The sequence below is a fragment of the Poecilia reticulata genome, chromosome 1 (genome assembly GCF_904066995.2).
Source record: "Poecilia reticulata chromosome 1, P_reticulata-male-v2, whole genome shotgun sequence".
NCBI classification, from domain to species: Eukaryota; Metazoa; Chordata; class Actinopteri; order Cyprinodontiformes; family Poeciliidae; genus Poecilia; species Poecilia reticulata.
The window spans coordinates 7,810,454-7,836,034 of NC_088830.1; the positions used below are offsets into that span (position 1 = coordinate 7,810,454).

The window sequence follows — 25,581 nt, forward strand, 5'->3', positions numbered from 1 at the left end:
GGATGGTTAACACGACAACAGTACAGTTTTGTGCTAAGCCGTCCAGTGATTTATAAACTAACAGAAGTATTTGAAAGTCTACTCTCTGAATTACAAGAAGCATATGGAAGAACATTAGAGCTGGAGTTACGTGCTCTATCTCTCTTCCTAGTTTTAGTGAGAACGTGAGCAGCAACGTTCTGGTTTCAGCCAGACTTAGAGGCAGGCCTGTGAAGACACCGTTGCAGTAATCAGTGTGACTAAAGAGACACACACACGTACAAGTCTTAAAATAATCTTGAAATGTTCTTCAGGTGATAGAAGACTGATTTTGAAGTTGTCTTTATGTGTCTTTGGATGTTAAGGTCTGAGTTCACCACTGTGCCTATTTCAGGCCTGTGTACTAGTTTCTGGCTGTGATAGCTAAAGCTCCGTGTTGAAATGTTTATGGTTGATACGTCAGTGTTTTTTCTGGATTTTTCATTCTATGCTATATAGAGAGGTAAAAGAACTAGGCTATTTGTGAAATATGTGTGGGTTGCGTATGTCCTGCTTGTTCAAATGGATCACAACTAACTTCGCTATGACATTCATCTGCTTCCTTGGCCGACCATTATCACTAATAATCCACCTCCCACGTTCATCCTCAAATTCCTCGCTTTTCCTCCTCACGTCGCTCACTCCTCAGCGCGTCTCTGATTGGCTCGTCCAACCCGTCGTCACTCAACAGGGGGGACAGCGACAGGCGGATACGGAGCTCTCAGATTGGCAGAGGCAGCGCAGAGCTCCAGGTACCGCTCCCTTGTGAAAGAGAACCGGGCTGACAGAGAGCAGCAGCGGCAGCGCAGGAGAGTGCCGCACCCTTTCTGCTCCTCCTTAACGGATCAATGCAAGCAGGTTACACGCGCTGAAAACTACCGGAAGAAGCAGGAAAGTGCCAGTGGAGGTGACGGTGACCACTTTAAAATTTTTCTCAGAAGAAGAAGAAGCAGCTGAAACTGAGCGGCAGTGTAGAAACCTCCCACACAGCAGTTTCTGTTGAGTTTCGACCCACTTCTTTTTTTTTTTTGTTTGTTTGTCTCAGTGCTCAAGAGGCGTTCAGAGCCCTCAGGTGATCTCAGATGTAGGTACACTCTGACCTACATTAGAGTTGAACAACTCCATGAAATTTGACCTGGATGTACCTGAGGGACAGGTCCATAGACGCAAGGAAAAGGTGAGTTAATACTTATTCTTTTTTAAATTATTTTCTCGTCCGTAAATTAAATTGTGGGGAGAAACTTTAAAGTGGGGTTGAATAAAGCGCGCGCGGACAGTTTAATGGTGTTTGAAGGTCGAAGCGCTGAACTGAGTCTGGACTTCATTACAACCTGAACATCTAATACACCGTCTTAACATGCTGTCTGTTTAAGCCAAAGCAGCAGTCAATTCATAGTATTAAACGCAAAAAAAACCCCGCTTGTTATCTCCTGAGATAAGACGTTTCATTTTTGTTTCTTCCTTCTCCCGGATGAGTCTTGCACATTCCGCCAAAAGACAACACAGCGATCATACAACTGGTTGAGAAAGACAGGGATCTGTGCACTGTAAAAACTGTTTTTAAAGTTATTAAACGAATCTATTTAAATTAAGCAAATTTAGCTCAGACATTTTGCATTATTATCATGATGACTCTTACAGGATTAGCTAATTTAGTTTAATAATAAATCCTCACTAAGCGTTTTGATTAGAATCTATGATGATTGAATCAACCATTAGCCATTATCTTACATTGTTAGAGAACTGTAAGGCTGAGCCTAATGGCCTATCAATGAAACTATTCAAGCTTAAAATAGCATCTCGATGTGAAGGTGTTGCTGAAGCACAGATGCCCCCAAAACAACAGAAAATTAAAAGTTATTGGCTAGTAAAATCCTGATGGGTGAATCTCTACTTACATTAGTTGATCCTGGTTTTGACCACCTCCTGATAGGTCTTATTTGCTCATCTCAAGACATTTCCTTTCAGAAGATTATAGAAAAGAACTGCTTTAAATCACACGTTTTCATAGCTGATTCTTTTCTTTAAAAAATTCCCAAGTGGGTAAATACTAAAACTGTCGCCAACAGCTCCTCTTTCTACCTGAAATCAAAAGTTGACTTTATATGTACAAACTCTATGACAGTTTGAAATGTCAAAGTTTGCAAAAAATAACCAACAACAAATCTGTACCTCTCCCAACATTGATAACTAAAAGAAAAAAAAGTGAACACTGCTTCTTATGAATAGCCACATAATATTTATTGCATAAGATCCTTGACAAGAAGTGTGCCTCGTTTTTATGTAAAGTAGCCTTGTGTCTAACTAACGAGCTAAATCATGCCTCTGATAGATTAACCGCTGTGGCCTCTTTTCTTGTAGAAGGGAGAAGTCACTTAATCCTTTCTTTGCATAATTACATAATTAAACAGACGAACCGAGCAGCTACGTCAGCTTTCTGTCACTACAAGAGGGAATAGTCCCCAAGAGATGCCAGATGTCAGACCCCCCGGTGAAGACCAGCAGAGTCCTGGCCGTTCTGAGGAGTTTCACAGAGAGAGCCGGCTGTCTCTGGCGCCGAATTTGCTTTGCTGTTAGAGACAGGAGGAGGGAGAACAGACCTGGGTGTGGCTCCTCACTTTAATGACCGGTTTGCATTCGAACTGGTGTTTACTGATCCAAGATGGTTCATTCACACACAAATGCAGGCACGTGATCCACAGAGAAATCTCGCAGCCATGCAAATCCTCGGAGCCACATAAGTGACACGGTGGACTCGGCGTGGCCATAAAATGTGAAGTTTGGACGTAAATAGTTTGAGTTTGAGGTGCAGGAAGATGTTTCACTGCTGGTATAAAAATAAAAAGTTATATGTGAACATACGTATACATATTCATAGATTGTTAGTGTTCAAACCACCGCAACGTGGAGGAAGAGTAAGTAAGTGACGGGAAGCGGTGAGGGTGTCTGAAGTCGGGGGTTGTGAGGTATTTGCTATGTGACCCTTGTTTGTTTTTTCTTCTGCTCTGAACTTCCCCATTCGTATTGAGTGGATTTTTGTCCAGCGTTCTGTGGAGAATAAAGGTAGCTTTCATGTGCAGCTGATAGGTGTTGAGTTAACAATGCTGTTGTTTTGTTTACCCTCCATGTTGACTCTCTTTAGGTGCTGTGGGATTTCCCAGCACACCCTGAGGACTTGTCGTTAATTTTAAAATGTCTATCTAATAGACTGAAGAAAACCTTTTCCTCAATGCTGCTTCATTTATCTGTTTCAGTTTAGAATATCCATAGTTATGACTATGTTATGTTGTGACTAGAATTTTGAGGTGCATGTTTTCTTTTTTTCTATCTTTTGTTGAGACAGTTTAATTTTACGGTTATCATACAATAACATCCCTTTGCCTAATTGTGAAACTGTTTAGATTTAGCTGATATTTTTATTTAGGCATAATTAGTGTGGTTTCCTTTATGACACATAACTATATTTGGAAATTGGGGGACAGTAATGGACAATATTTATATCTGAATTCTTTAGAGAAATGCGATTCCTAGTTCTGGACATTTTGAATGGATTCAAAGGGTTCAAAATTGATTGTAAAATTTGTTTAAGTTGTAAGTCTTTGCGTATTTGTGAATATATTGTACATCACATTATACGTCCACTTGTCCTGACAGCTAAGCTAAGGTTAGCTTACCTTAGCTTAGCTGCTAAGCTAACCTAAAACTGGTTATTTTAGGTTAGCTTACCAGCTAACCTAAAATAGCTGCTAAGCTAACCTTAGAATTTAATACACAAACCTGTTTTGTTTAAATATGTACAAAAATAGTATGGAATTTGATACAGTATGGAACACTATAAAGTTGTTTTAAATAAATGTACTAGTTATTTACCCTGTTCCTCCTGTCAGTCACATAACTTGGACTGGTTTCTGAATCGAAAATTGAAAATGGTTTCTTAATTGTGACCATAAAAATCTGAATCAAATGGCTGGACACTAAAATATCCGCACCCCTAATATCTAGTGTTGAGTCTATTTGAAATTTGTGACAGATTAATAATCCCTTGTGTTTGCAAATCTTTGATTCATCTATAAAAACTACAAACCTTTGACAAAGATTCATTAGGCTTTTACTTTTTTCTCTCACTTAAGTGTTCCCCATCTAACATATTTTAAGATGAGACAAATATAACTTTACTGCATATTCCAAAACTGTTTTTGAACAACAAACTCATGCAGTCATGTGTGGAAAAAGTATCTGCCCCCCTAGTTAAATCATCAACCACCTAGGTTGATTCATTTGCTTCAGTTCCATTTCGCTAAACCTCAGTTAGCTTCCTTGTTATTTTCCAGCCTGAGTGAAACACTCGTCATATAACTCTGTTTTCTTTTTAAACCGTTTTGTTTTTCTGTTCTTCCTCTGAGTTTGATTCGAAACACTTGATTGATCCCGAACACAGCTAACTTGGTCAGTGACAGCATGCACATTGAAAAGATGTTGTTGTCCTCATGAGCTGGCAGTGAGTTGCATGGTGAATTGATGGATCTGATAAAGGTTAGATTTTTGAGCTTGTTTTTCTCTGTGTGTTTGTTCTGTATCACACAGATTATATCTCTTACCTCAGCAGCAGCACACAGAGATTGACTGACTGTCTGGTCTTGCTGTAGTGTTTGTTTTTTTTGTCAAAGTGTAACTGAAATATTTCATGATTTATACTTTTACTATCTGCACAGCAACACTTTGCTGTTCCCAGACACTCTTTATTGAATGTGGTGTGTGTGTTGTGCATGGTTTGGGGACAATACTGACCTAGTTTATCAGCCATTTGCTACATTGGCCTTCCTCTTGTTTTTAGCTGGTTCCTAGTGGGTCTGTGTCACCATGACATTCTTTTGGCCCAACAACTTTGAGTAAAAATGGTCATTTCTGAAAATGAGTGGAGGAGTGAATCATTCCAAAGCACTCTGTATTATTTCTTCTCCTTTGATATGTTTCTTGATATTTCAAGGTATTGAACTGCTACAATAAAAGGGAGTGACTGCAGCTGTGTTTCCATTACAAATGAACTTTGTTCATATTCCTCTGATGCCAGGAAAACTCAAATAACATGCGCAATTAAAATCACACACGAAAAAGGTTGTTTATGCAATAAGTCATTAAAAATGTTTGCCGTTATCTCCTACCACTTGTAGGAGTGGTAGGAGATACCACTCCTCCAGTAATGACATCTGTGGTAACATCTGGTGACTTGTGTGACGCAAAACAAGGTGTTTCCATTTCAGTTTTGCGAAATACGCTAATAAAACTGAAATGAAAACTTTTTGTCAAAAAAACTTTTCGAATATGCATCAAGCACATTTATTTTTGTAATTCCAATTTGTGCAATTTCACAGTCAATGGCAACGCAGCTAGAGACAGACTTGTTACAAAAGCATTTTTGGTTCACAAACTAAAAACCATAAACCTCAAAGACTTAAATACTTTAACTTTTTTTTCTCTGAATGTTAAATTTTTCTCTTAATGTTTTTGCATTTCTGGAGCAATTGTGCATATTGTGCTGCTGATTAACTTTTGACTGGTTGTGTGCTACCTTGTTTACCCTCAATGTTGACTCTCTTTTAACTGTACCAGTTGGGTACATGGCATGTAGCTAATGCAGGAAAAGTGGTATTTCAGTGCCACACTGATAGGGGGCAGTGCTGAGCCAAACAGACATGACAGGCAACAGGTGCTCTTCTTCTACACATCGAAAAGACTGAAAACAATCTGAAAAAACAAAAATACAGTAGGAACAGAACTGTCCAAGTAGTGTCTCTTTAGTTGCCAGATTTTTAAAAATGAAAGGGAAATGGAGAGGGGACTTTTTTTTTCTCCAAAGATTTTTGTGGCAAATTACAGGCAGATCTTTTTTTTTCAATGACACATTCAAATAAAAACAATGTGACCTTATGTTAATTTGTTTTTCTTGCTGTTACATTGTTGAATTGATTAAAGCATAATTAAAAGCTTTAATTTGTTATGTTCAAAATTTAAATATGAGCCTCTATCTTGAATTTTGTATTTGTAATTCCGACTCTGGGGGGGAGTACATGCAGTCAAACTCAAGAATTAAATATTCCTCTTAGTATAGTTATTGAGTTTAAAATTTTAATATCATGACAATGCTTGGAAAGAGAGTGGCATTCCTTAAAACTTTAGACATATTCGCCTAACTGAACCGTCACACCAGGCAAGGAGAGAGCATTAATCAGAGAAGCAGCCAGAAGGCCAGTGGGTACTGTGAGGGAGTTTCAGTTCTGGTGTCAGGGACAGGACACGTATTAGTCATGTATTCCACTATACTGACCTTTATGGAGGAGTAGCAAGAAGAAAGTCATTTTTAAGAGGAAGATCATAAAGGATATGAGAAGTCCTGTTTAAAGTTTACTACAATTCAATGGACCACAGACATGGGGGTAGGGTGATGAGACCACAGCTGTTTACATTTAAATGTAATACTGTGTGTTAACTAATACCACGAGGCACTCTGAAAACACAACAGTCTCACTGAAACATAGTGGTGGCTCTATCATGCTGTGGGATCTCCAACCAACAACGGTGATGGATTTTCCATTTTTAGACGCTCTCTGTCTCAGTCATATCTGACTGACCTTCACATTGGTCTGTCTTGAACGAGCTCAATAGATTACCTTAACTAACCTTAGTTGTGGTTGTAACAAAGTCTGTCGCAATAAACCATAAATGAATCATGATAAATTAAAACGAGCTTAATCTTTTCCACTGATTACCGTTTTTTGATGGGCAATTTTGTTTGCAGACTTGATAATCAACTTCAGTTGTTTTTATTTGTTTTTTTTATTTATTCACTTTTGGTTGGTGTTTCATTTTGTTCTGTACAAAATTAAGACTTTAATAAAAACTTTGAGAGGGGAACTTGCATTATTATGCCATTATCAATACATTACTAGAAAATGGTCTTAAAACAATAGTATTATTTGTTGTGATAATTACAGGAACAATTTATCACCCAGTAAAATTTGTAATCTTGACAGGCCTAGCTGGAACATGGCCAAAGTTTGAAACAGGTTAAGAGGTTAAGAGGCTGTTAGCAGCTCAGCAAACCACATGCAGCAGCTTTCTATTAATGTACTTTTTTAAAATAAATGCATCAATATAAATAAATAAAATTAGTGTCGCTACCCTTTAATCTGACTTGACCTCCAGCTAATATTGTAACTGATAATGCAATAATACTCAGGCTGTTTTCGCGGCAAACTAGTTTCAATTTCTGTACTTGTTTTTATGAAACGCAACGTCTTCAAGTTGAACGGTTTAGCTTTTTTTAAATATATATTTTATCTGAAATTCAGCTTCCTCTTTTATGTTCTCACACTTATTCTCTGACACTAAAGACATAATTTATGATTCATGCTTTCCTGTGTTTTTTGTTACTTCTGCTAAATTAAGAGGTAGGATTGTTCTGTTTACCACAGCGTCCCTCTAAATGGAGTCCCTAACACTATCTGGTATAGAAGGTCACAGTGAACTTTGAGAGCCAAAATATGTTCTAGCATCAGGACCGTGTGTGTGAGTGTGTGAAAGTTGCTCTGTGTTGGAAGAATGTAATTAATTAATGAAACATTTTTTGTCTTTCCTCATTTTATGAACCCTTCTCATGTCGTCAGTTTTATAATTTAAGTTAGTTTTCAGCTGACCCCTTAACCATCTAAGGATCAGCATTGCCTTACAGAAACAAAGAAAATGTATCTAGCATTTGAACTAACATTACGCTGTTGTGAGATGTGAGTTTGATCCGTTTTTTTCAGATCTGATACATCTTTATCATCACTAAAGTTGTGGATGTCGGTTATATAAGAGCAGCTTCAAAGACAACGGTTTGGTTGGTGCTTTCACTTCCTGCTGCAGACTTCTACAATCTGCAGTCACGCTTTCGTTTAGCTGAAATACTCTGATTTTCCTTCGTCTCAGGTGACAAACAGGACTTTGAATCTTGCAAACACAGCAGGACTTATTTTTTCAGAAGTTTCCAGTTGTGCAAATGTACATACACAGTTAATAACTTTGACTTTCTTGCAGATGCATTGATATTTGTAGACTGTACTGGGATAATAATCTGCTATTTTGCAAGTACAGCTGTTGTACATCAGATATTCAAGTTATGGTGCCTACTGACGGGTAATAGGATGATGAACTGATAAGTGTTGACCACAGAGAAGGTAAAAGGCCTTTTGGCATGTGAGGGCTCATATTCAATCTCTTTTTGCTAACAGACAGAGATTTCTTAAAGCTTTTTATTACTGGCTCTGCCACTTCATGCTTCCTACACTCTTTGGAGTGCATGCTGTTACAGCAGGAAGAAGACTAAAGGTTGGTAGATTTAAGTTTTTAGGGGAGGTATAGATGTAAGAGGTTGTTTAAAAACAAGCTATGCTTTCATTGACATGTCTGTAGTTCAGGCAAAGAGAGAGAGAGCAGCTGATGAAAAAAAGATTGAATGGAGGATGATAAAGTTACTCTGTTTTGAAGCTTTTAAATTCTGATATGAAGAATAGATTTTAGATAGAATTTTTATTATATTTAAGAGGACACCAAACAATGGCACATGGTACTGGGGACTAGTAGATTGGGAAATGTTGACTGACTTTTGGTAATATGAGTGAGGTTTTGGGTTTTGTTCTGAAATTATGCATGAAAACTGCAGTTTTAAATGGCTATAATGCTTAAAAGCTGTTTGGAACATGAGAGCCATAAGAACGTCATAAATTTACCATGATAAATGATGGGCAATACAATAACTCTGGCTATACATTATGCATAGTATAGCCAAAGTAAAACGATAAGTCCTAAATTTAGATTTTAAAATGCCTGGATTTGTAATAGAACAAAAATCCAGGGGAAGGTTATTCTAAATCTGGGGTGCTGCCACAGAAAAGGTTACAAATCACCCCAGTGTTTTACCCTTGATCTTGGGGTGTCTAACAAACGTTGATCAGACGACCTCAAAGATCTCCCAGAAACAGAAAAATTGACAAGATCTGATAAATAAGCCTCTGATGAATAACCAGAGCCTTAAAAAAGCAGGTATTAGAACTGTAAACTGGTTTCTGTAATGAATAGGGCACCAGTGAGCTAGTTGGCTTCATGTGTTGAATTCTTTCAAATAAAAGAGAGACAGGCTCCATCTGCTCAAAAACAGCTGAAACGGGACAAACAGGTGAATCAACAAGTAGTCAGTTGTGCAGATGCTGCTTTGCCAATAAAGACAGAAAGCTCTTTCATATCAAAACACTTTCATTAGCATCTCCAGGAATATGCCTAATTTGTCTTTCCTCCATTTTTGTTCAGCTTTATGGCTGTCCCCTGAGTGCTTGGTGGACAGACCGCTAGTCCATAAAAGCAGCAGAAAATTGCCCAGTTGTTGCCAGTGCCGGGATCCTGCAATTAAAAACCTGCTGTCTACATCTTTTTTGATTGGACGTGGAACAACAAAATCAATAATCACCGGGAAATTGTGTGAAATGGCAGATTCAGATATTTCCCAAAAAGGGAGATGGCTAGTCCATAGAAGTCACGAGGTCTAAAGTGTGGCCGAGATGATGTGTTGGTCCATTTACTACCAGAATCACATCAAGAGATGACAAAAGCCTTCAGGATTCAAGGGCTGAAGGATCTGAAGAACATGGATATTAAAGTCTCCATATATTAGAAAATAATCATTGGTAGGAATACAATCAGCTAAAAACTGCTGTATGAAATTTTTATTATATTTAAGAGGACACCAAACAATGGCACATGGTACTGGGGACTAGTAAGTTCAATAGCAAACAGCTGCAGCTCAAAAGAAGAATAAGACTAAACTACATCAAAAGTTGTCTCGGAAAAACTGTAGAAATGCCACGGCGTGCCATTCACAGAGCTAACATGTACCCCAGATTGTTCGTAGACATCTTCTACGTCTACAAACAATCTGGGGTAAATTGGTCTGTACACTTGTAAATTCATCCCACTTCACACACAGAGCAAATTTAGGATACTGCTGTCTCTCCTGTCCATATTTCTTGGCATTAACTTCCTCTTGCACATTTCTGCTCAAACTGGTTACCTCAGATAAGAAAGCTATAGCAATGCATGCATACCTTTATCTTTTGTTTTCTAAACATATTTGATCACCAGAGCAAGAGTAATGATTTTCTGGGTTTCTGCAGGTTTGGTAGGTTCAGTTTAAGGCCTCAGACCACAGTGAAGGAGCTTGTTCTGTCTAAGGTGTGGCCGCATGATATAAGGAGAATATATTGTCAGCATGCGCAATACTCATAACCGCAAACAATTGTTTGGAGCGCTATAGTTGTTGGCTAACATAGGCCAACTGTTAAGGCCTTGCATTTTTCATGTTAATGTAATATTGAGCCAGATAGAAAGTAAAAAATCTGACAGTGGAAGAAGCCCACATCACTACTCAGACCAGATATGATGAAGCATTTGCCTTTCACCAGCTAAAGTATACCTGACTGCTCTGTGGCAACAAGGAATGAGCTGATCTTATCTAGTAATTGTACTGCATCTAGGTTTCGTTGCGCTATTTGCTTTTGTTTTTAAATTGCTAAAGCCAAGTACTCACCTTTTCTTCTGTGTTGCTGCTGTTTGTAGCAGATCGAACACAGAGCACATGGTCTTAATCTCTGAAACAAAGTACCAGAACCAACAGAAACCAGGTTGTTTTTCACTTATCTGATCAGCACATATACTTTGTTAATGATATGTAATTTTGTGTGGATCCTCTTCTGTGTCCTGCAATGCAGAAGTAGATTAGGAGAATTCTGATTAAAAAAAAAGTCTAAATTCTTTTTATTTATTTATTTTTTTCTTCAGTGACCCTCATATTCTTTCATACACTGAAGTTTACTGATATTCTACTCTGTATTTATTTTTTTAATGTGGAAGTTATTTCTCTCCTAAGACAGCTTTCAGGTCATATGCGGGGGTTTTTTGTAATATTTCATTCTCATCCCCCCCTTTTAGTCTCCTCACTTCTTTCTGTTTTTGATTTGATGCTTCTTTCCACACACACTTGGTTAAGGAAGCTGATCACTAAAGATTCCTCCCTGCGAATGTGCGTGTGTGCGCGTGTGTGTGTGTGAGAGTTTGTAATACCTTGTGGGGACCATTTTCCTGACACTACGTTGTGGGGACCCACTGCTCCTTGTAGGGACCGAAGCCTGGTCCCCACAAGGGGAAATGCTGTTTTTTTTTTTTTGTCAAGGGTCAGATTTAGGACTAAGGTGTGAATTGAGTTTCGGATAGGGTTAGGTATGTAATGGTTAGGATAAGGGTAAGGCTTAGTCTGTAGAAACGAATGGAAGTCAGTGGAAAGTCCCCACAAAGATAGCCCTGCAAACGTGTGTGTGCGTGTGCATGCTGAGTACTGGATGTTTGGATTGAGATGGAGTTACATAGTTGGATTGCGTAATTACGAGGCGTGCCTCAGCCTGCCAAGCGGGCTGAGCTTGGATCTGATGGCGCTGCTTTGGGTGTCAAGGGAGATTGGAAAGTAATGTCAGACGGTGTTCGTGACTCTAAATGCAAGTTTACTGTAAACAGAAGATTACAGGGGGTTCCGGGTCTCAAAGTGAAGATGGCTTCAGACCACGGTTCTGCTCGGAACCGTGGTCTGTTCCCTGAATCGCATCCGTGAAGTTTAGTTTGTGTCATGTTTCTGTTAGGCTCATGATAGAATGAGATTATCTCACTGAAAAATATTGTGTAAGATGGAACATGGTATTTGTGCAAAAAATGTCAAAGTTGCATCCCATGATCGAATAATTTTTTTTAAGAGAAAAGCAACAATTATCTCTGCTGCTACAAAAATAAGCTAAGTGTGACAAACAGGCAAAAAGAAATAAATAGGAATTGGAAAATACACTTTTTCTCACCACTGCATTTCATAGTTAATATTAGTTAGCAATTTGAATCGGAAAATGATTGACTCAGAATATTATCTAAAAGATTTACTAGATGAGCTTGTCAGGCAAACTGCAAAGTCACAAATGAAACTCCTCCATTATTTACTCATCATAGTCTTTGTCTTATGTAATGTCATTTTGACATAACAAGCCTTAGTAACAACACATTTCCATTTGTTTGTGAATTGGAAAATTTTAGTAAAGTAGTATGTTTTCCTCTGGTAAAAAAAAATGTGTTCATGTTAGAATAGAATAGAATTCAACTTTATTGGTATTGCACATGTCACAAGTACAAAGCAATGAAATGCCGTAGAGAATTTTATCATTTTTGACCTTTATTTATTCTTTAAAACTCCATAAGGCCTGCATTTCTGTTGTACCCATTATAAAGACAATAAAGATCCAATTCTACTGATTTCACTGCTATTTTAGGATCAATGTACTAAATACATTAGTGTTAAAGTTTGTTTTATAATTAATGCTTCTGGTTGTCTTTCTAATGTGCTTTTTGTTTTTTTTATTTGCAGACTTCCCTGGTGGTGTTGGAGACGCCTTAGCAAGTGACGGCTTGGAACTTTGGATCTTTTTAGTCTGCCTTCCAACTCATGGCAAGCCGACCTCCAACCTGCCAAAGAGCACAGCTGTAAACGCTGCTACAATCTCTGGGCTCTATTGCCTGTCGACAAAGCATCCATCTTTTTCAAGTCTTCTCTGACGCCATGTCCAGCACAACTAATAGCATTACGTGCCACTATACCGAAAATGTGACTTTTTTTTACAAGAATAGCAATAAAACGATTTCTGATTTATGGCGCAAACGGGACTATGCGGTCGTCACTTTGGGGCTGCTTGTTTGCTTCATAGTTATCTTTTCAAACCTTTTGGTTATATTGGCCATTTTCAAAAACCGACGCTTTCACTTCCCCATCTACTACTTGCTGGGTAATCTGGCTGTTTCAGACTTGTTCTCAGGTAATGTCATTTTAGTTGTTCTCTCGTATAATTTTATTGGACTGATTAATTATTGTGAATTTTATGCAAGCCTAGGTGAAACTCAAATGAATTTAAGTAGATGTCTGCTTTTCCTAAAATACTGCACTCTTTATTTGGTAATTTATCTTCTATAAATGACTTCTTTATAATCACACCTTAATAGATTATTAATGCTGGAGGTAATTTATAAATTGTTGGATAAAACACCACTGATCTTTCTATTAGTATATCTCATCAAAGAAACTTCCACAAAATAACACGCGACATCAGAACTAAAAACGAGTCAAATTATAGGATGTGTTATTAGGACAGTATAGTAAATAATTATGTTTATATAGTTAATTGAATGTATATCATAAATATTTTCTTTAAATTTCAGCTGATGAAAATTTACATTTTAAATGTTTTAAACATTTAAAATTGCTTAGATGTTTTAAACAAACATTTAAAATTGTTTAAGTGTTTTAAACAAAGTTTAAAAATTGTGCTTTTCTTAACTACTATAGGCATAATTTAATTTTGAAATTAAAAAGCAAATTTAAAAAAATTATTTAATTTTAAGTTTTTATTAGAATAGTAATTCATTGTAATTAAGTGCATTAAGGTGAACTAAATGCAAAACAAAAGAAAAAATTATGAATTAATGGGTACAAGGCAGCCAAAAGTTTCCAGGTATGCAGTTATGCATGCCATGCTGACATCAGATGTCAATATATGACAAAATGTCCACTTAAAACCAAATAAATTATGGCAAATCTTATTCCACGATATGGTAAAGTTTCTACATTGTACAGGAGGAAATAAAGTGAAATGCTTGATTTCAGTATTAGGTGAAATAGAGGAGAATCGGGTTAAGGTGAGCCGTTTTTTATATTCAATGCAACCGTAATTTGGTAGCTAACTTGTATATCTGCATATATTTCAGAATGTTGTGCATCTCTTCAATCAGTCGGAATGAGTGTAAACATAACTGCTTAGATAAATGACTAAACGTACTCATGTGGTGTTGGTTTGTCAATTTGTAAGGAACCCTGATTCCTTCTAAATTCACAGTGGTTGGTCTTGGCTTAGTTAGTCAAGTCAACCACTACTACTAACCTCAAATTACATCAGAATACATTAAGTTCTGTGTTAAGAAACCAACCTCCCCTTGTCTGAAGGTTTTCATTTTGTGTTTTTCTTTTAAATTGGTTTTCTTATCCAGTTCTTCTGTGCATCTATGATAAACTTTGGCTAGTCTTGGCAAATAACAATGAATAAAAGAAGTGCAAAGCCTAAAGAAATCATGTACAATGGGTTTGTTTTCTGAAAGGTATTTGAAAGTCTTTCTTTGAAGAAACCCTGGTCTTCAAAAGCGATAACCATTTTTAGGTTGTGATGTAATTTCTTGCAAATTTTCTCCTCAGGCCTTGCCTACCTCCACTTGATGTTTCACACTGGCCCTTGGACCATAAAGCTAAGTCCGTACCAATGGTTTGTTCGCCAAGGGCTAGTCGACACCAGCCTCACGGCCTCCGTCCTCAATCTTCTTGCTGTTGCCATGGAGCGACACCAGACCATCTTCAACATGCAGCTGCACAGCAAGATGAGCATGCGGCGAGTTTTCATCATCATATTTTCCATCTGGGTGGTGTCGATTATTATGGGCCTTTTTCCCACCATGGGATGGAACTGTCTGTGCAACCTGAAGAGTTGCTCCACCATGGCGCCGCTCTACAGTCGCAGCTTCCTGTTGTTCTGGGCGCTTCTCAACTTGATTACTTTCTCCATAATGGTGGCCATCTACACCCGGATCTTTTTTTATGTGAGGCACAAGAGCAAGCAGATGTCTGAGCACACAACGCCGACCAGACACAGAGAGACTGTTCTCGGCTTGATGAAGACCGTTTCAATGATCCTAGGTGAGTCAGAAACGCATGTTAAATGTCTTCAAAATGAACTCAGAATTTAGTAAAATTATCTTTAAAATAGTGATTATTTCATCGATTTACTTGGTTTTCTTGGATACACATAAGTATTAAATAAATGCTGCATGTAGCTGGTATTGTTTTGAATTTTCTTTTATTATTTATTGAAAATCTCCTGGGAACTGAAAATAGTTGCACTTCTTTGTAAATGCCTCTACATGTCTGTGCTTGTCAGGGCAATCCTTGCTTCCCCAACATACCTGCATTCATGCCTTTCCTCTCACTCAGCTCTTGTTTTTTGCTGCCTTTCCCTCATTTATTTATTTTCTTCCAAATTTTCCCTGCTCCTTAAGAGCCATTGAATTCCTTAAATTTTTAAAAAGTGTTACAAGCCTTTGTCCTGTCACTCAGCAGCCGATTAACCTGTAAATTCTCGGGCCAGGCCCGGAGCTGCATGCATAATTCCAGTTCTGTTTTCAAAAGAGGTTTGGATGACAACCCTGGGCAAGCCTCAGCTTGTAGTCCACTCCAAGCATATGTGAACTTTCAACTTTGAAAAATTTGCATTTAAAACTGACTTAATTGGTGTCTTAAACCTGCAGTAGAAGAGGGAAATTTTAGCTTAAACTTAAAGGATAGAGCCAGGTGGCTGTGACCGCTGGGGGTTTGTTTGGCTTTCTGAGGAATGCATGACATGTTTAGTGCCCCAGTGCTTACTACCACATTGTTTTACCATTTCTGTACAGAGTTTGCATATATTAGTGCTCAGTGTGCCGCATGTGTGCACATTCCTGAGATCCCTAATCAAGTATTATGATAATAAAACCTGATCGTACAGACTAAACCCATTCCACAAGCCGGCATGTTCTGCATCTCTCCGCCTGTTGGTTGGTTGTGAGTCCGTCAGGGGATTTGTAGATCACACTGTCGCCTGGCAACGTCTTCACCTTCCCTTCAGGATAACGTTTGTCGATTTTTAAGTTGAGGATCTTCTATAACATCTTTGATTTCTCCTCAACAGGCCTCTTCGTGCTCTGCTGGACACCGGGTCTCGTTCTGCTGATGCTCGATGGTCTTGATTGCGAAAGTTGCCAAGTGCTGCACTACGAGAAGTACTTCCTGGTGCTGGCCGAGTGCAATTCTTTCGTCAACCCCATCGTCTACTGTTTCAGAGACAAAGATATGAGGAAAACCTTCAAGGAGCTTCTGTGCTGCTTGTGCCACCGGGGTCGGGGCCCGTCTGATAATGACTTTACCACGCTTGAGGTAATGTCTGAAACCAACGAAGATGTCAACACCAATCTCAAACAGAAAAGCTATTCAAAATAAAAACTGCTTTCGTTTTCAGGTCAGATATCTTAGCCGAGCGCTGCTAGTAACTTTTGGGCAGTTTGATTGTGTCTTAGCCCATTTTACTGGAAAATCTAAACACCAAAGTAGAAATGTCCAAGTACAGCTGAAGTACAAGCAAAGAAATCTCTCCAGGATATCTGTTTTTACACTAAACAACTTTGATAATTTACTGTAAGTACTTTTAGATTTTGGATTAGGGTCAATAGAATGAAGTCCTGACTTATAGAAACCCAACTAAACTGAAATAACCTATTAATTTGAACAATAAGAAGCAGATGCTAACGTTAGCATTGTTAGCGACTAACAAATTTTTTGTTCTAGCAAATTTGTGTTTTATTGTTTTAGAAGGGAGCTTGTAGAGGGTATCTGGTCTGAATAGCCATCCAATATAAAAGGTAATATGCAGTTATGACTAAATTCTAAACAGGCTGATTTTTATATAGCTTTGCTAGTTGTACTGACCACTGAAATGGTTTTTCACACTGGCTTTCACTCATTTACACATTCATACACCAATAATCATCATATTGCAAGAATACATGCTAAAACACGTTAAAACCCCAAATTATGCCGTAAAATGACTTTTTTGTCTTGGCTGGAAACTTCATGTTTTTGGCAACATTGGGTTTATTAATTAACTTTTAATTTTTTGTAATTCAATTCAATTTGTCATTGCTTTTGCACCAATAGGTAGTCTGTAGATTAAGTTAGGCTTATTTTCTTCTCATTTTAGTTCATTTGTAGTGAGTACGTTTTAGTTGAATCTATGTAGAGTTGATGTTTGATCTTTGATTTGCTTTACTTTTTGTTTCCACATTTAATCTTAAGATTTTCATTTCAAATGTAAGCGTGCGAGATTTGGTCTTCCTCTGGTCACGTTAGTTCACTTGGACGTAATCTCCACGTGGCTGACGTCATTTCTTTTTTTCTCATCAGCTTGGCTGAAAAAAACCCACAATAAATGTTTTTCGTTTGGAGGCATAAAATAATGCAAAGATTATGTTTCAGTCGCAAATTCTTTGATAAAATTGCGAAAAGCAGTTTCACAGTGGAAACATTGACTCTCCTCTGAGAAGAAGATGGGTGTTTCTGTTCTTTGTAAGAGAACAAAGAAACAGCCTGAAGGCTTTTCAGTTTTAGCATAACTCTCCACCTGTCGCCTCGCGTTTAGCCTCATTGTTGCGATCTGTTCATCCGCTCCGTGGACGACCTGGTCCACTTCCCTTGGCTCCATGTTGTTCAGCCGTTTGCCTGATTTGTGAAGCGTCCAAGCCCATTGGCCTTTCTGTAAAGTACGTGTTGAGATTTTGCATCTTTGTTGACTTTTGTCAATGCTGCTATGATGCAGCAGGATAGCATGAACCCATGACAGACTATATGGTTTGATAGGAAAACAATTCTACATTATGCCTACTGAAGTCTGCTTTTCTGTCAGTTGATATGCATCGGTAAGTAAAACAGGTTTCTTTCTGGAGGCTTCTAACAGTGGGGAGGTTCCTGTTGTTCACCGCGAACATGCAGACGTCACCTTGTTTATTTTCAGACCTTTGCGGATAAGATCAACAATAAGATCTTGGAATCTCATGGAACTATTTACATCCATCACTGCCATGATTTTTAATGACTTATCTCATAAACAAGCTTATTCATAGGAGATTTTACTTTTATTTCTTATTAAATGGAATTGTAGTGTTTTTTGTGGGTTTTTTTTTTTACATTAGCAGAATATAGACAAAGATTTGCACACATTTGCAATGGAAACTCAGCTATTTTGAGTTTCTTTCAACTTATTTTGTACGCGGAATGTCCCCCATCCACATTTTTATCACACCTGCAGGCTCGCTTTCTGCATCATGTCTGCATGTTAGAGTGCTACGCTCTAGGCTTTTTACCATCCCAGTGATCTTCTGTACGTTCAGTACATTCTACTGTCGACATTCAGTTACTCTGCAAGTACCGACTGGCCTCAGTAATTCACTGTCAGGATTAGTCAGACGGCCTTGTAGTGATATTTCAATCCGCATCTCTTACAGTTCACGTCGACCTAATTCAATAAACATGTTTTCTCCCAGCAGAAAAAGTCCAGAGAGACTTTGATTAGACCTTTTAAGGGCTTTACTGCTTTGTGCTCAAACCAAGCTTCCTTTTTTTATTTTTTTTTATTTGCTAAACTCACCCAAATTCCTGGAAGCATTCCTCTGCCTCATGCTAATGTTACTTAGTTGTTCGTCACCACAACATTTCTGCCTCATCAGTGCAGTGTTTATGACTGTGTGTGTGTGTGTCTGTGTTCTTTTGTTGTAGTGTCTTAACTTGATCCAGATGTTTACGGGGTTTTATACCAGGTCACGCTTATTGCCACACATCCTCTGACTTGATACTCCGGCATGTGCGTTGTAAATATGCCCTCACGCAACACAAGCAGGAAAATGCAGTCACACGTATATCGTCCGTGTCCACGTAAGAGCGCCAGGAGAATATTTTCTGTGTTTTTTGTTGTTGTTGCTCAATGTCCAGGCTGGACAAAGACGAATATCTCTTGTCCTCCGTTGTGCTTTTGTTGGCAAGATCTGCACTCCCTCATGCAATTTAAAGAAAACTGTAATTCATTTATGACAACCACATGTTTGTATAGCCGCACAAGATCATTGTCTATATTTCAGTTAAGTCATTAACACGCATATATACTTTATTTAATATAGATATTTTAGTGATGGTGCTGGGATTTCATTTTATATTCATATTATTTTTGTAAAAACATTACAATTATTGAAAATAAATGTCCAACATGGCTACGTGTGTTTTTATTTCAATGTCCGCCTGCTGTGTTTGGTTAGGACTTCTTTTGTTACATATATAAATATCTCACACTGAAGTCGTGCAGTTTATTGAAAGAGATTTTAATTTTAAGATGGTTCACGTGTCCGCTGTGAATCATGGTAGTGGCAGCATCATGCAGACGCCACGAAAGACTGAGACGGACCCTGAGACATTTGAACCTCTAGATTAAATTATATCCATGCTTTTGAAAGTCCAGATCCAAAGCATTGTTGAGAATCTGTGGCGAAACCTTTACGTTTGTTTCAAAGATGTTCTCCTTCCTCTCTGACTGAGTTTGACAGGTTTTGTGAAAAAAGAATTACCAAATTTATTTCAGTGTCTTCATGTTCTAAGCTGGTATAAACGCCCCTCCAAAATAAACAAAAAAAAAAAAAAAGTTGTAGTTGTAACAACAGCAGCAGCAGATGATTCAGCAGGGAGGGAGAGGTGTTGAATTCAAACTCACGACAATGTTTTGAAGTTTTTATTGGTAAAGCAAATGAAAACCAGTTCCATTTTGCTTTCCTTCCACGTCGCAGTTTGACTTTACATTTGTCTGTCACATAAAATCTGCAAAAAAGGAACCAAAACATCTGGTTGGTAAATTTTAATGTTTGAATCTTTTTTTTTTTTTCTTTTATGTTTTGCTGCAGCAAAACAAACGCACAGCTCAGTGAAAACAATAACTTTATTATCTAATGAGAAACACTGAGGATGACAAAGAACTTTAAAATGTCTGTAATCTGTTATTCAGCCCATGATGTTCAGCCAATCTCAACTATTTTTGGTTTTGTTCTCGTTTCAGTCAAATTTGGTTCTGAATCCAGATGCGGTTGGATTAGTTTTAATATATATATATATATATATATATATATATATATATATATAATATATATATATATATATGTGATTAAACTAATATTATTACAGTCCAGATTAAACCATTTAACCATTTAATTCAGTTTTGGATAACAGTGATAACTGTCATAAACTAAAGATTTTTGTTTTTTTGCTCTTTGGCGCCCCCTTGTGACATAACACCCTGGGAAGACTTAAAACGCCACTCTCTAGCTATTGTTTTGGTTGGGTTGTTTTTTTTTTTTTTTCATGTCTTTCTCTTCTTGGGTTCTTTGCCTCTTTTTGCTGGTTTTGACTCGACTAACTCCCTCTCCATTGTTTTTCTTTCTTTTTCTCTCCACTCCCACTCACCATTCTGCAAACAACCCGTTATTTCTCCTCTCCGGTCCTTCTTCTTTTTTCCATCTTACCTCTACTTTCGCCTCTCCTGCTCTCTGCCTGCAGGAGTCGAGGCTTCGCACCATCCGGAAGACGGCGGAGGCCAACGGGTTGCCTCTCATGAAGCACGTGTCGGAGGATCACGCCGCCGCTTCAGACGGCTTCAACTGACCCGACCTGAAACGCTCCCTTAACGGTATCTACCGATGCTCGAATCCTTTGAAAGAAGATGGTGCGCCTCTGACCGGCAGACGGACATGAAATCCGAGTGATTTTAATACTTCTCTTAATAGACTTGAACTGTTTCTGAATGCGAGCTGCACTCCGGTTTTATCTCGGTCTTCAGAGAAGAAGCTCTCCACAAATCAGCACCAAGAACAGCATGGTGGCGTGCAGAAGAAGGGAAAGGACTGTTACCAAGGTGGCCATTTTTGGAAAAGACCAATGCAATGTAAGCCCTGCCACACTGTGTGCGCAAAGGCTGCTACATCAACTCGTCAACCTCTCTTCCTGTAGCTTAGAAACATTATTGCTCAAGTGAAAAACGGTAGCTTAAAAGCTGCTATGAATTATGCTTTGTGGGACATTGAATACTTACACTCTCACGTTGATTTCATAAGTCGGAGCTCATGTGAAAGATAACATTTTTATCGCATTGCAAAGAATCCAGATATAATTGGCCAGTTTATGAAACACTTTTTTTCCCTCCATCGTTTCCCGCTTTTCTACCAGAAGGCAGCTAAATGTTTGCGACGTAGTTTAGAGATGATGATGTCTGTTTGCACCAGAGATTATTTTATAAAGCAAGCCATTAACTGTAAATAGTTAACGTCGTAACTTATCACTTTTTTGTGTGCCTAAAACTGTATTGAAACCGTCTCGTGCCGTAGCTGTTATTAATCTAACATTGATCTCGCAGAGGAAGGACTTCCTGACACACTTTCCTTTTTATTGTTTTTATTTTACAGCTTCTTAAGAACTGGATTTGGGTTTTTTTGTTGTTGTTTTTTTTAATGTTTTTTTTATTTTTTATTTGGGAGATTTTATCAGTTGGAATCAGACTCACATATTTATCAGATTAAAATATTTTAGGAGCTACATTTTTAATTTTGTTTTTAACCTTTTTTTTTTTTATCCCAATAAAGCGCCTTGCAAAAGTATTCACACCCTTTGAATTTTCACACATTTTGTTACCTTACAAACACAAACTTCAATGTGTTTTACTGGGATTTTATGTGCTGCATCACCACAAAGTACTGCAAAATGAAAATGTGTTTTTTAAAAAAGTAACTAAGAAGTGCATTTGCATAGATGTTATGGAGCATGTTGGCTGCGTACGGCTTTCTTCTTGCAGCTGTTCAATAAAGGTCCAAATGTAACTAATTGTGACTTTTGAAGAGAAACGGTTGGATTAGATTTTTTGGGGGGGAGTTCAGATGGTTCAGATGGATGCCACACATCTCATATTTTACTTCCTCTTGTCACATAATGTGACTTTATACCGAAATATTCTCACACAGAATCCCAGTAAAACGTTTGTTTTTTGGGTTTTATGTGGGGAAAAGTTTAACGCCTGTGGATACTGTTGCAGTGTTTCTGAGTTTTAAAAACTGTTTTTATACATCAGGCTGGTTTGTGAAGGCCTCTGTGTGTTTTTCTTTTTCTAACAATTACCGCTGAAAGTTTTGTTTCCCAATACGTCTCTGTACTTCAAGCTTTTTTTAAGGGATGATTTGAGATGATCTGTTTGTTTTGTGCCAACATCCCAGAAGCTTCATTCAAAATCAAATTGATGTTGCTTTTACTTTATTTTATTTTTAGTATCAAGCTGTGCAGCGACCAGGACTAGAAATAAAGCAAATGAATGGTTAATAACATTTAATATGAAGTGAAACTGACATTTACAGGCAAATACGTCACAAACGTTCTAGTTTTTACCACAGCTCTCATCGCCTTTGTTTCGTTAGTGACGATATAAATCTGCCATTAAAAGCTTTAAATACATGTTTGTCTCTTTTCTTCAAATTCCAGGGGTTTTTTTTCCCTCAGTTAGCGTTGGCTTCTGACTGGCGTCTGGGTTTCATGATGTCCTTCAGCTTCTGCAGGGATATTTTACCTTCATGCGTTTCTTTCAGAGGAGCAACTTCCGGCTCGGCGCTGGGCTCCTTTTTGTTTTCCAGAGAGAACGTCTTTTTGATCTTCTCTCCCACTCGAGCGAGACCCTCTCTGTCCTTCTCCTTCTGTCCTTCTGAAGGGTTTGGGTCGGACTCCTTCCTCTCTTTGCCGAGCGAGAGGATCTTCGTCGACTTGGGCGCCTTCTTGTCTCGTGTCAGAGGTATCAAGGTGAACTTCTTCTTGGATTTCTTGTCCTTCTTCAAGTTCTCCAGGTGAAGTTGTTTCAGAATGCTTTTCTTTTTGCTTTTCTTCTTCTTCTTCTTCGGCAGCGCCCTCTTCAGTTCTCTGAAGGCATTGCTAAGAGGCGACTTCTTTTTCTTTTTCCAAAAGATGATTTTTTTCAGGGAGGAGTCACCCATGTCTGTGGAATGAAAAATAAAAAAATCATAGGTAAATTGGATATAACAAAACAAAAAAGGAAAACCACATTGAAATATATCATTGGGATATAATATATCAGCTTGGCCAATTATTATCTCTCTTCACGTCTCAGACTGGACTTTCCTTCGCTTGGATTCCCACCAAAAGAATTTCAAAAGCCAATCAGCGAATAGAAGAAGTTGTGAATAGTGACGTCAGTATACACACTAAACCGAACATCAATAGTTATAAACAAATGCAACAAACAATTACAGAACATGGAAGCAATAGTTTATAATGTTAAAAGTCAAATCGGTGCACGAGGGTTGGAGGTATGATTTGAGTAGTTACAGGTTTGAATTTAGTTTTGAGGATTCTATATAAATATTTGGAGATGATACAATCTGGAAAATATGCTTTTGTTGTAAATGTTTGGAGGTATGAATATATTTACGCTAAATGATAAAGTTGGCACCAAATACAAATTCTGTTTTAACGAGATCAAATAAAACATCCGTTTTGATTGAAGTAATATTCAGATTATTTAGCTGAAAAAAAAAAGACATTTCAGACGAGAATATTTCGGTATAGTAAGAATCGTTCTTTAAAGATGATTATTTGGTATTTCTTAAGGAGTAAATTTTCGGTTAGCGCAATAGCGTCGAATTGGTGCATTACGTCATGACCAAAAGATTAGCGATTGGGTCAAATTTAAAACCTCTACTGAGACCACGCTTCCAGGAAGCGCTAGTGAGCTCAGATCTTACGTAAGCAGCAAATAGAGTAGGATAAGGGGCTGGTTTCTTTACCAGGCTAATGATATATGTATTTGAACTAAAATCAAGAAAGAGATTCAAGAAAAAAAAATCTAACTTTCTTAAATTTTACATAAAGGTACATGAAGTAAACATTTAAAGCTTGCAAAAGAGTGAGACAACTTTCAATTTAAGACTCAATTTACCATCAATTTACCATTGCAGTGTTTGCTTAAACAAAGCCGTTTCACATCAACTCGTTACAGAAGGAAACCGACTCACCTCAGTCCGGTTAGCTAGTTTCCCCCTCTAGATCGTCCTGAGGTCAGCCTTTACACCTGTCTGAGTCTGACTATGCGCTCATCCTCAAGAATCGTTCAAAGATCCACCTTCTCTTTATCTGATGGAAAGATCGACCACGAGACACTTGACTTTATTTCCTTGATGTTTCCTCGCTCAAGGAGCGCTGAGAGGAATCGAGAACAAACCGGTTCCTCCGCATTCTGCAGGGCTGACGCTGCTGTTTTCTGCTCTAAATACACGGAAAACGAGTTTGACCTCTAAATGGACGCGCACCTTACGTAATGTACGGTGCCAAACTGCAATGGAGAAATGTGTTTTGTTGGGATTTTATGGTATACAGACAATGAAATGTTTTTACACATAAAAACCTGAAAAGTGTGACATGCATTTGTGTTCAGGCTCCCTTTACTCTGATACCAATAAATATCATGTTACACCAGTTGCCTCCAAAAGTACCGGATAAGTGGATAGTTTGTACTTAGTTCTCATGATACATTAATCTGTTCGGTTCCACGTCATATTGGGGCCAATGTAGGGAAAAAAAAGAGTACATTTCCACAAGAAACTTAACACTGACACAATTGTTTCGTGTCAGTATAAATAAAGTTCTGACCCATTTACAGGCATGTGCAGCATACAGAACATCTCAGAAATATCAGAAATAATGACGCTTTTAAGATTGAAGAGTTAAAAAATTTGCTATAAATTTTTTTTTAATGTTTGGATTATCTTTTTGTTTTTCAAACACATACATTTGATATTTTTTTCTAAAAAAAAATGTTTGCTATTTTTTTTGTAGAAAGTTGTTTTCTATGTCCAATGGCCCTAATATGCCTTTGCGTGAAGTTTGTTTGAGAACCTTAAACATCATCATGGATAAAACGGGTCAGAGAAGAAGCTATAGCTGTTTAAATGGGATACAATATTATGCTATGCTATTCAAAGTTTTGAACATCTCACAGAGCTCTGCTTAATCCATCAGCAAAAAAACTAAAACCTTGAACTTTTTCACATTTTGTCTAATTCACGTGTTTTGAATGGATCTTATAGACTAAGGCATATTTGAAAAGTGACACCAAAATATTTTTTTTAATTCTAAATGTAATAAAAATTCGAAAAGTGTGGCGTTCACTCTTTATAGTAAGTAATTTTAAAGATCTCAACTGATCATGAATCGATTAGAAATCGTAGTGAAGCAGGAAGATGTGTGTTTGATAAAGGGTGCCCTCTTGTGGAGAGATCAAGATACTGCTACGGGAATCTCCCCAATCCCAAATCTTTAAATTTGTCACCGAGGGCGTTAATGTTTCGTATTTATTAAGAAAAAGCAAAAACAAACAAACAAACAAACAAAAGAATAAAAAGTGTCCGACTTGACGTCTATAGGTGTCAACGAAGCAAAAATAAAGGATTTGATGTAGATATTGAGCGCATCTTGCTTTCTGTCAGAGATGTGACGTTTCGGGGGGCGTGGAGCCTCATTGATCGAAGCGAATCGGTGTCTTTTCCACATATAGTGATTATTAACAAATTCCAACCGTAAGTGACCAGCAAATTTCTTTAAAACATGTTTAGCTCTTACGCTTCATGTGTGTGAGAGCCCGTGCTTGCATCACAGGGTCCTCCTTCATCACTCCTCCTCCTCATCCTCATCATCATCCTCATCCTGCTGCTGCTGCTCCTTCTTCCTCCACATCGCAG

At 37.9% G+C, this 25,581-nt stretch overlaps 2 protein-coding genes across 4 annotated transcripts; one reads left to right on the forward strand and one right to left on the reverse strand.

The window, feature by feature from the left end:
* Positions 1–371: 371 nt before the first annotated feature.
* lpar2b (lysophosphatidic acid receptor 2b) lies at positions 372–22,291 on the forward strand. Of its 2 annotated transcripts, XM_008426284.3 has the most exons (6): positions 372–925; positions 1,064–1,195; positions 12,506–12,950; positions 14,378–14,872; positions 15,900–16,144; positions 20,354–22,291. In XM_008426284.3, the coding sequence occupies exons 3-6, from the start codon at positions 12,698–12,700 to the stop codon at positions 20,456–20,458; spliced, it is 1,098 nt and encodes a 365-aa protein (XP_008424506.1). In that variant the 5' UTR covers positions 372–925; positions 1,064–1,195; positions 12,506–12,697; the 3' UTR covers positions 20,459–22,291. The 2 variants fall into 2 exon arrangements, with proteins under 2 accessions (XP_008424506.1, XP_081459241.1); XM_081603115.1 differs by having other exon boundaries at positions 372–1,195.
* Positions 22,151–25,569, reverse strand: LOC145549995 (uncharacterized). Of its 2 annotated transcripts, none has more exons than XM_081603226.1 (2): positions 25,463–25,569; positions 22,151–22,823 (listed from the first exon to the last, which is right to left on the reverse strand). In XM_081603226.1, the coding sequence occupies exons 1-2, from the start codon at positions 25,509–25,511 to the stop codon at positions 22,333–22,335; spliced, it is 540 nt and encodes a 179-aa protein (XP_081459352.1). In that variant the 5' UTR covers positions 25,512–25,569; the 3' UTR covers positions 22,151–22,332. The 2 variants fall into 2 exon arrangements, with proteins under 2 accessions (XP_081459352.1, XP_081459372.1); XM_081603246.1 differs by lacking the exon at positions 25,463–25,569 and adding an exon at positions 23,860–24,553.
* Between the last annotated feature and the right edge of the window lie 12 nt (positions 25,570–25,581).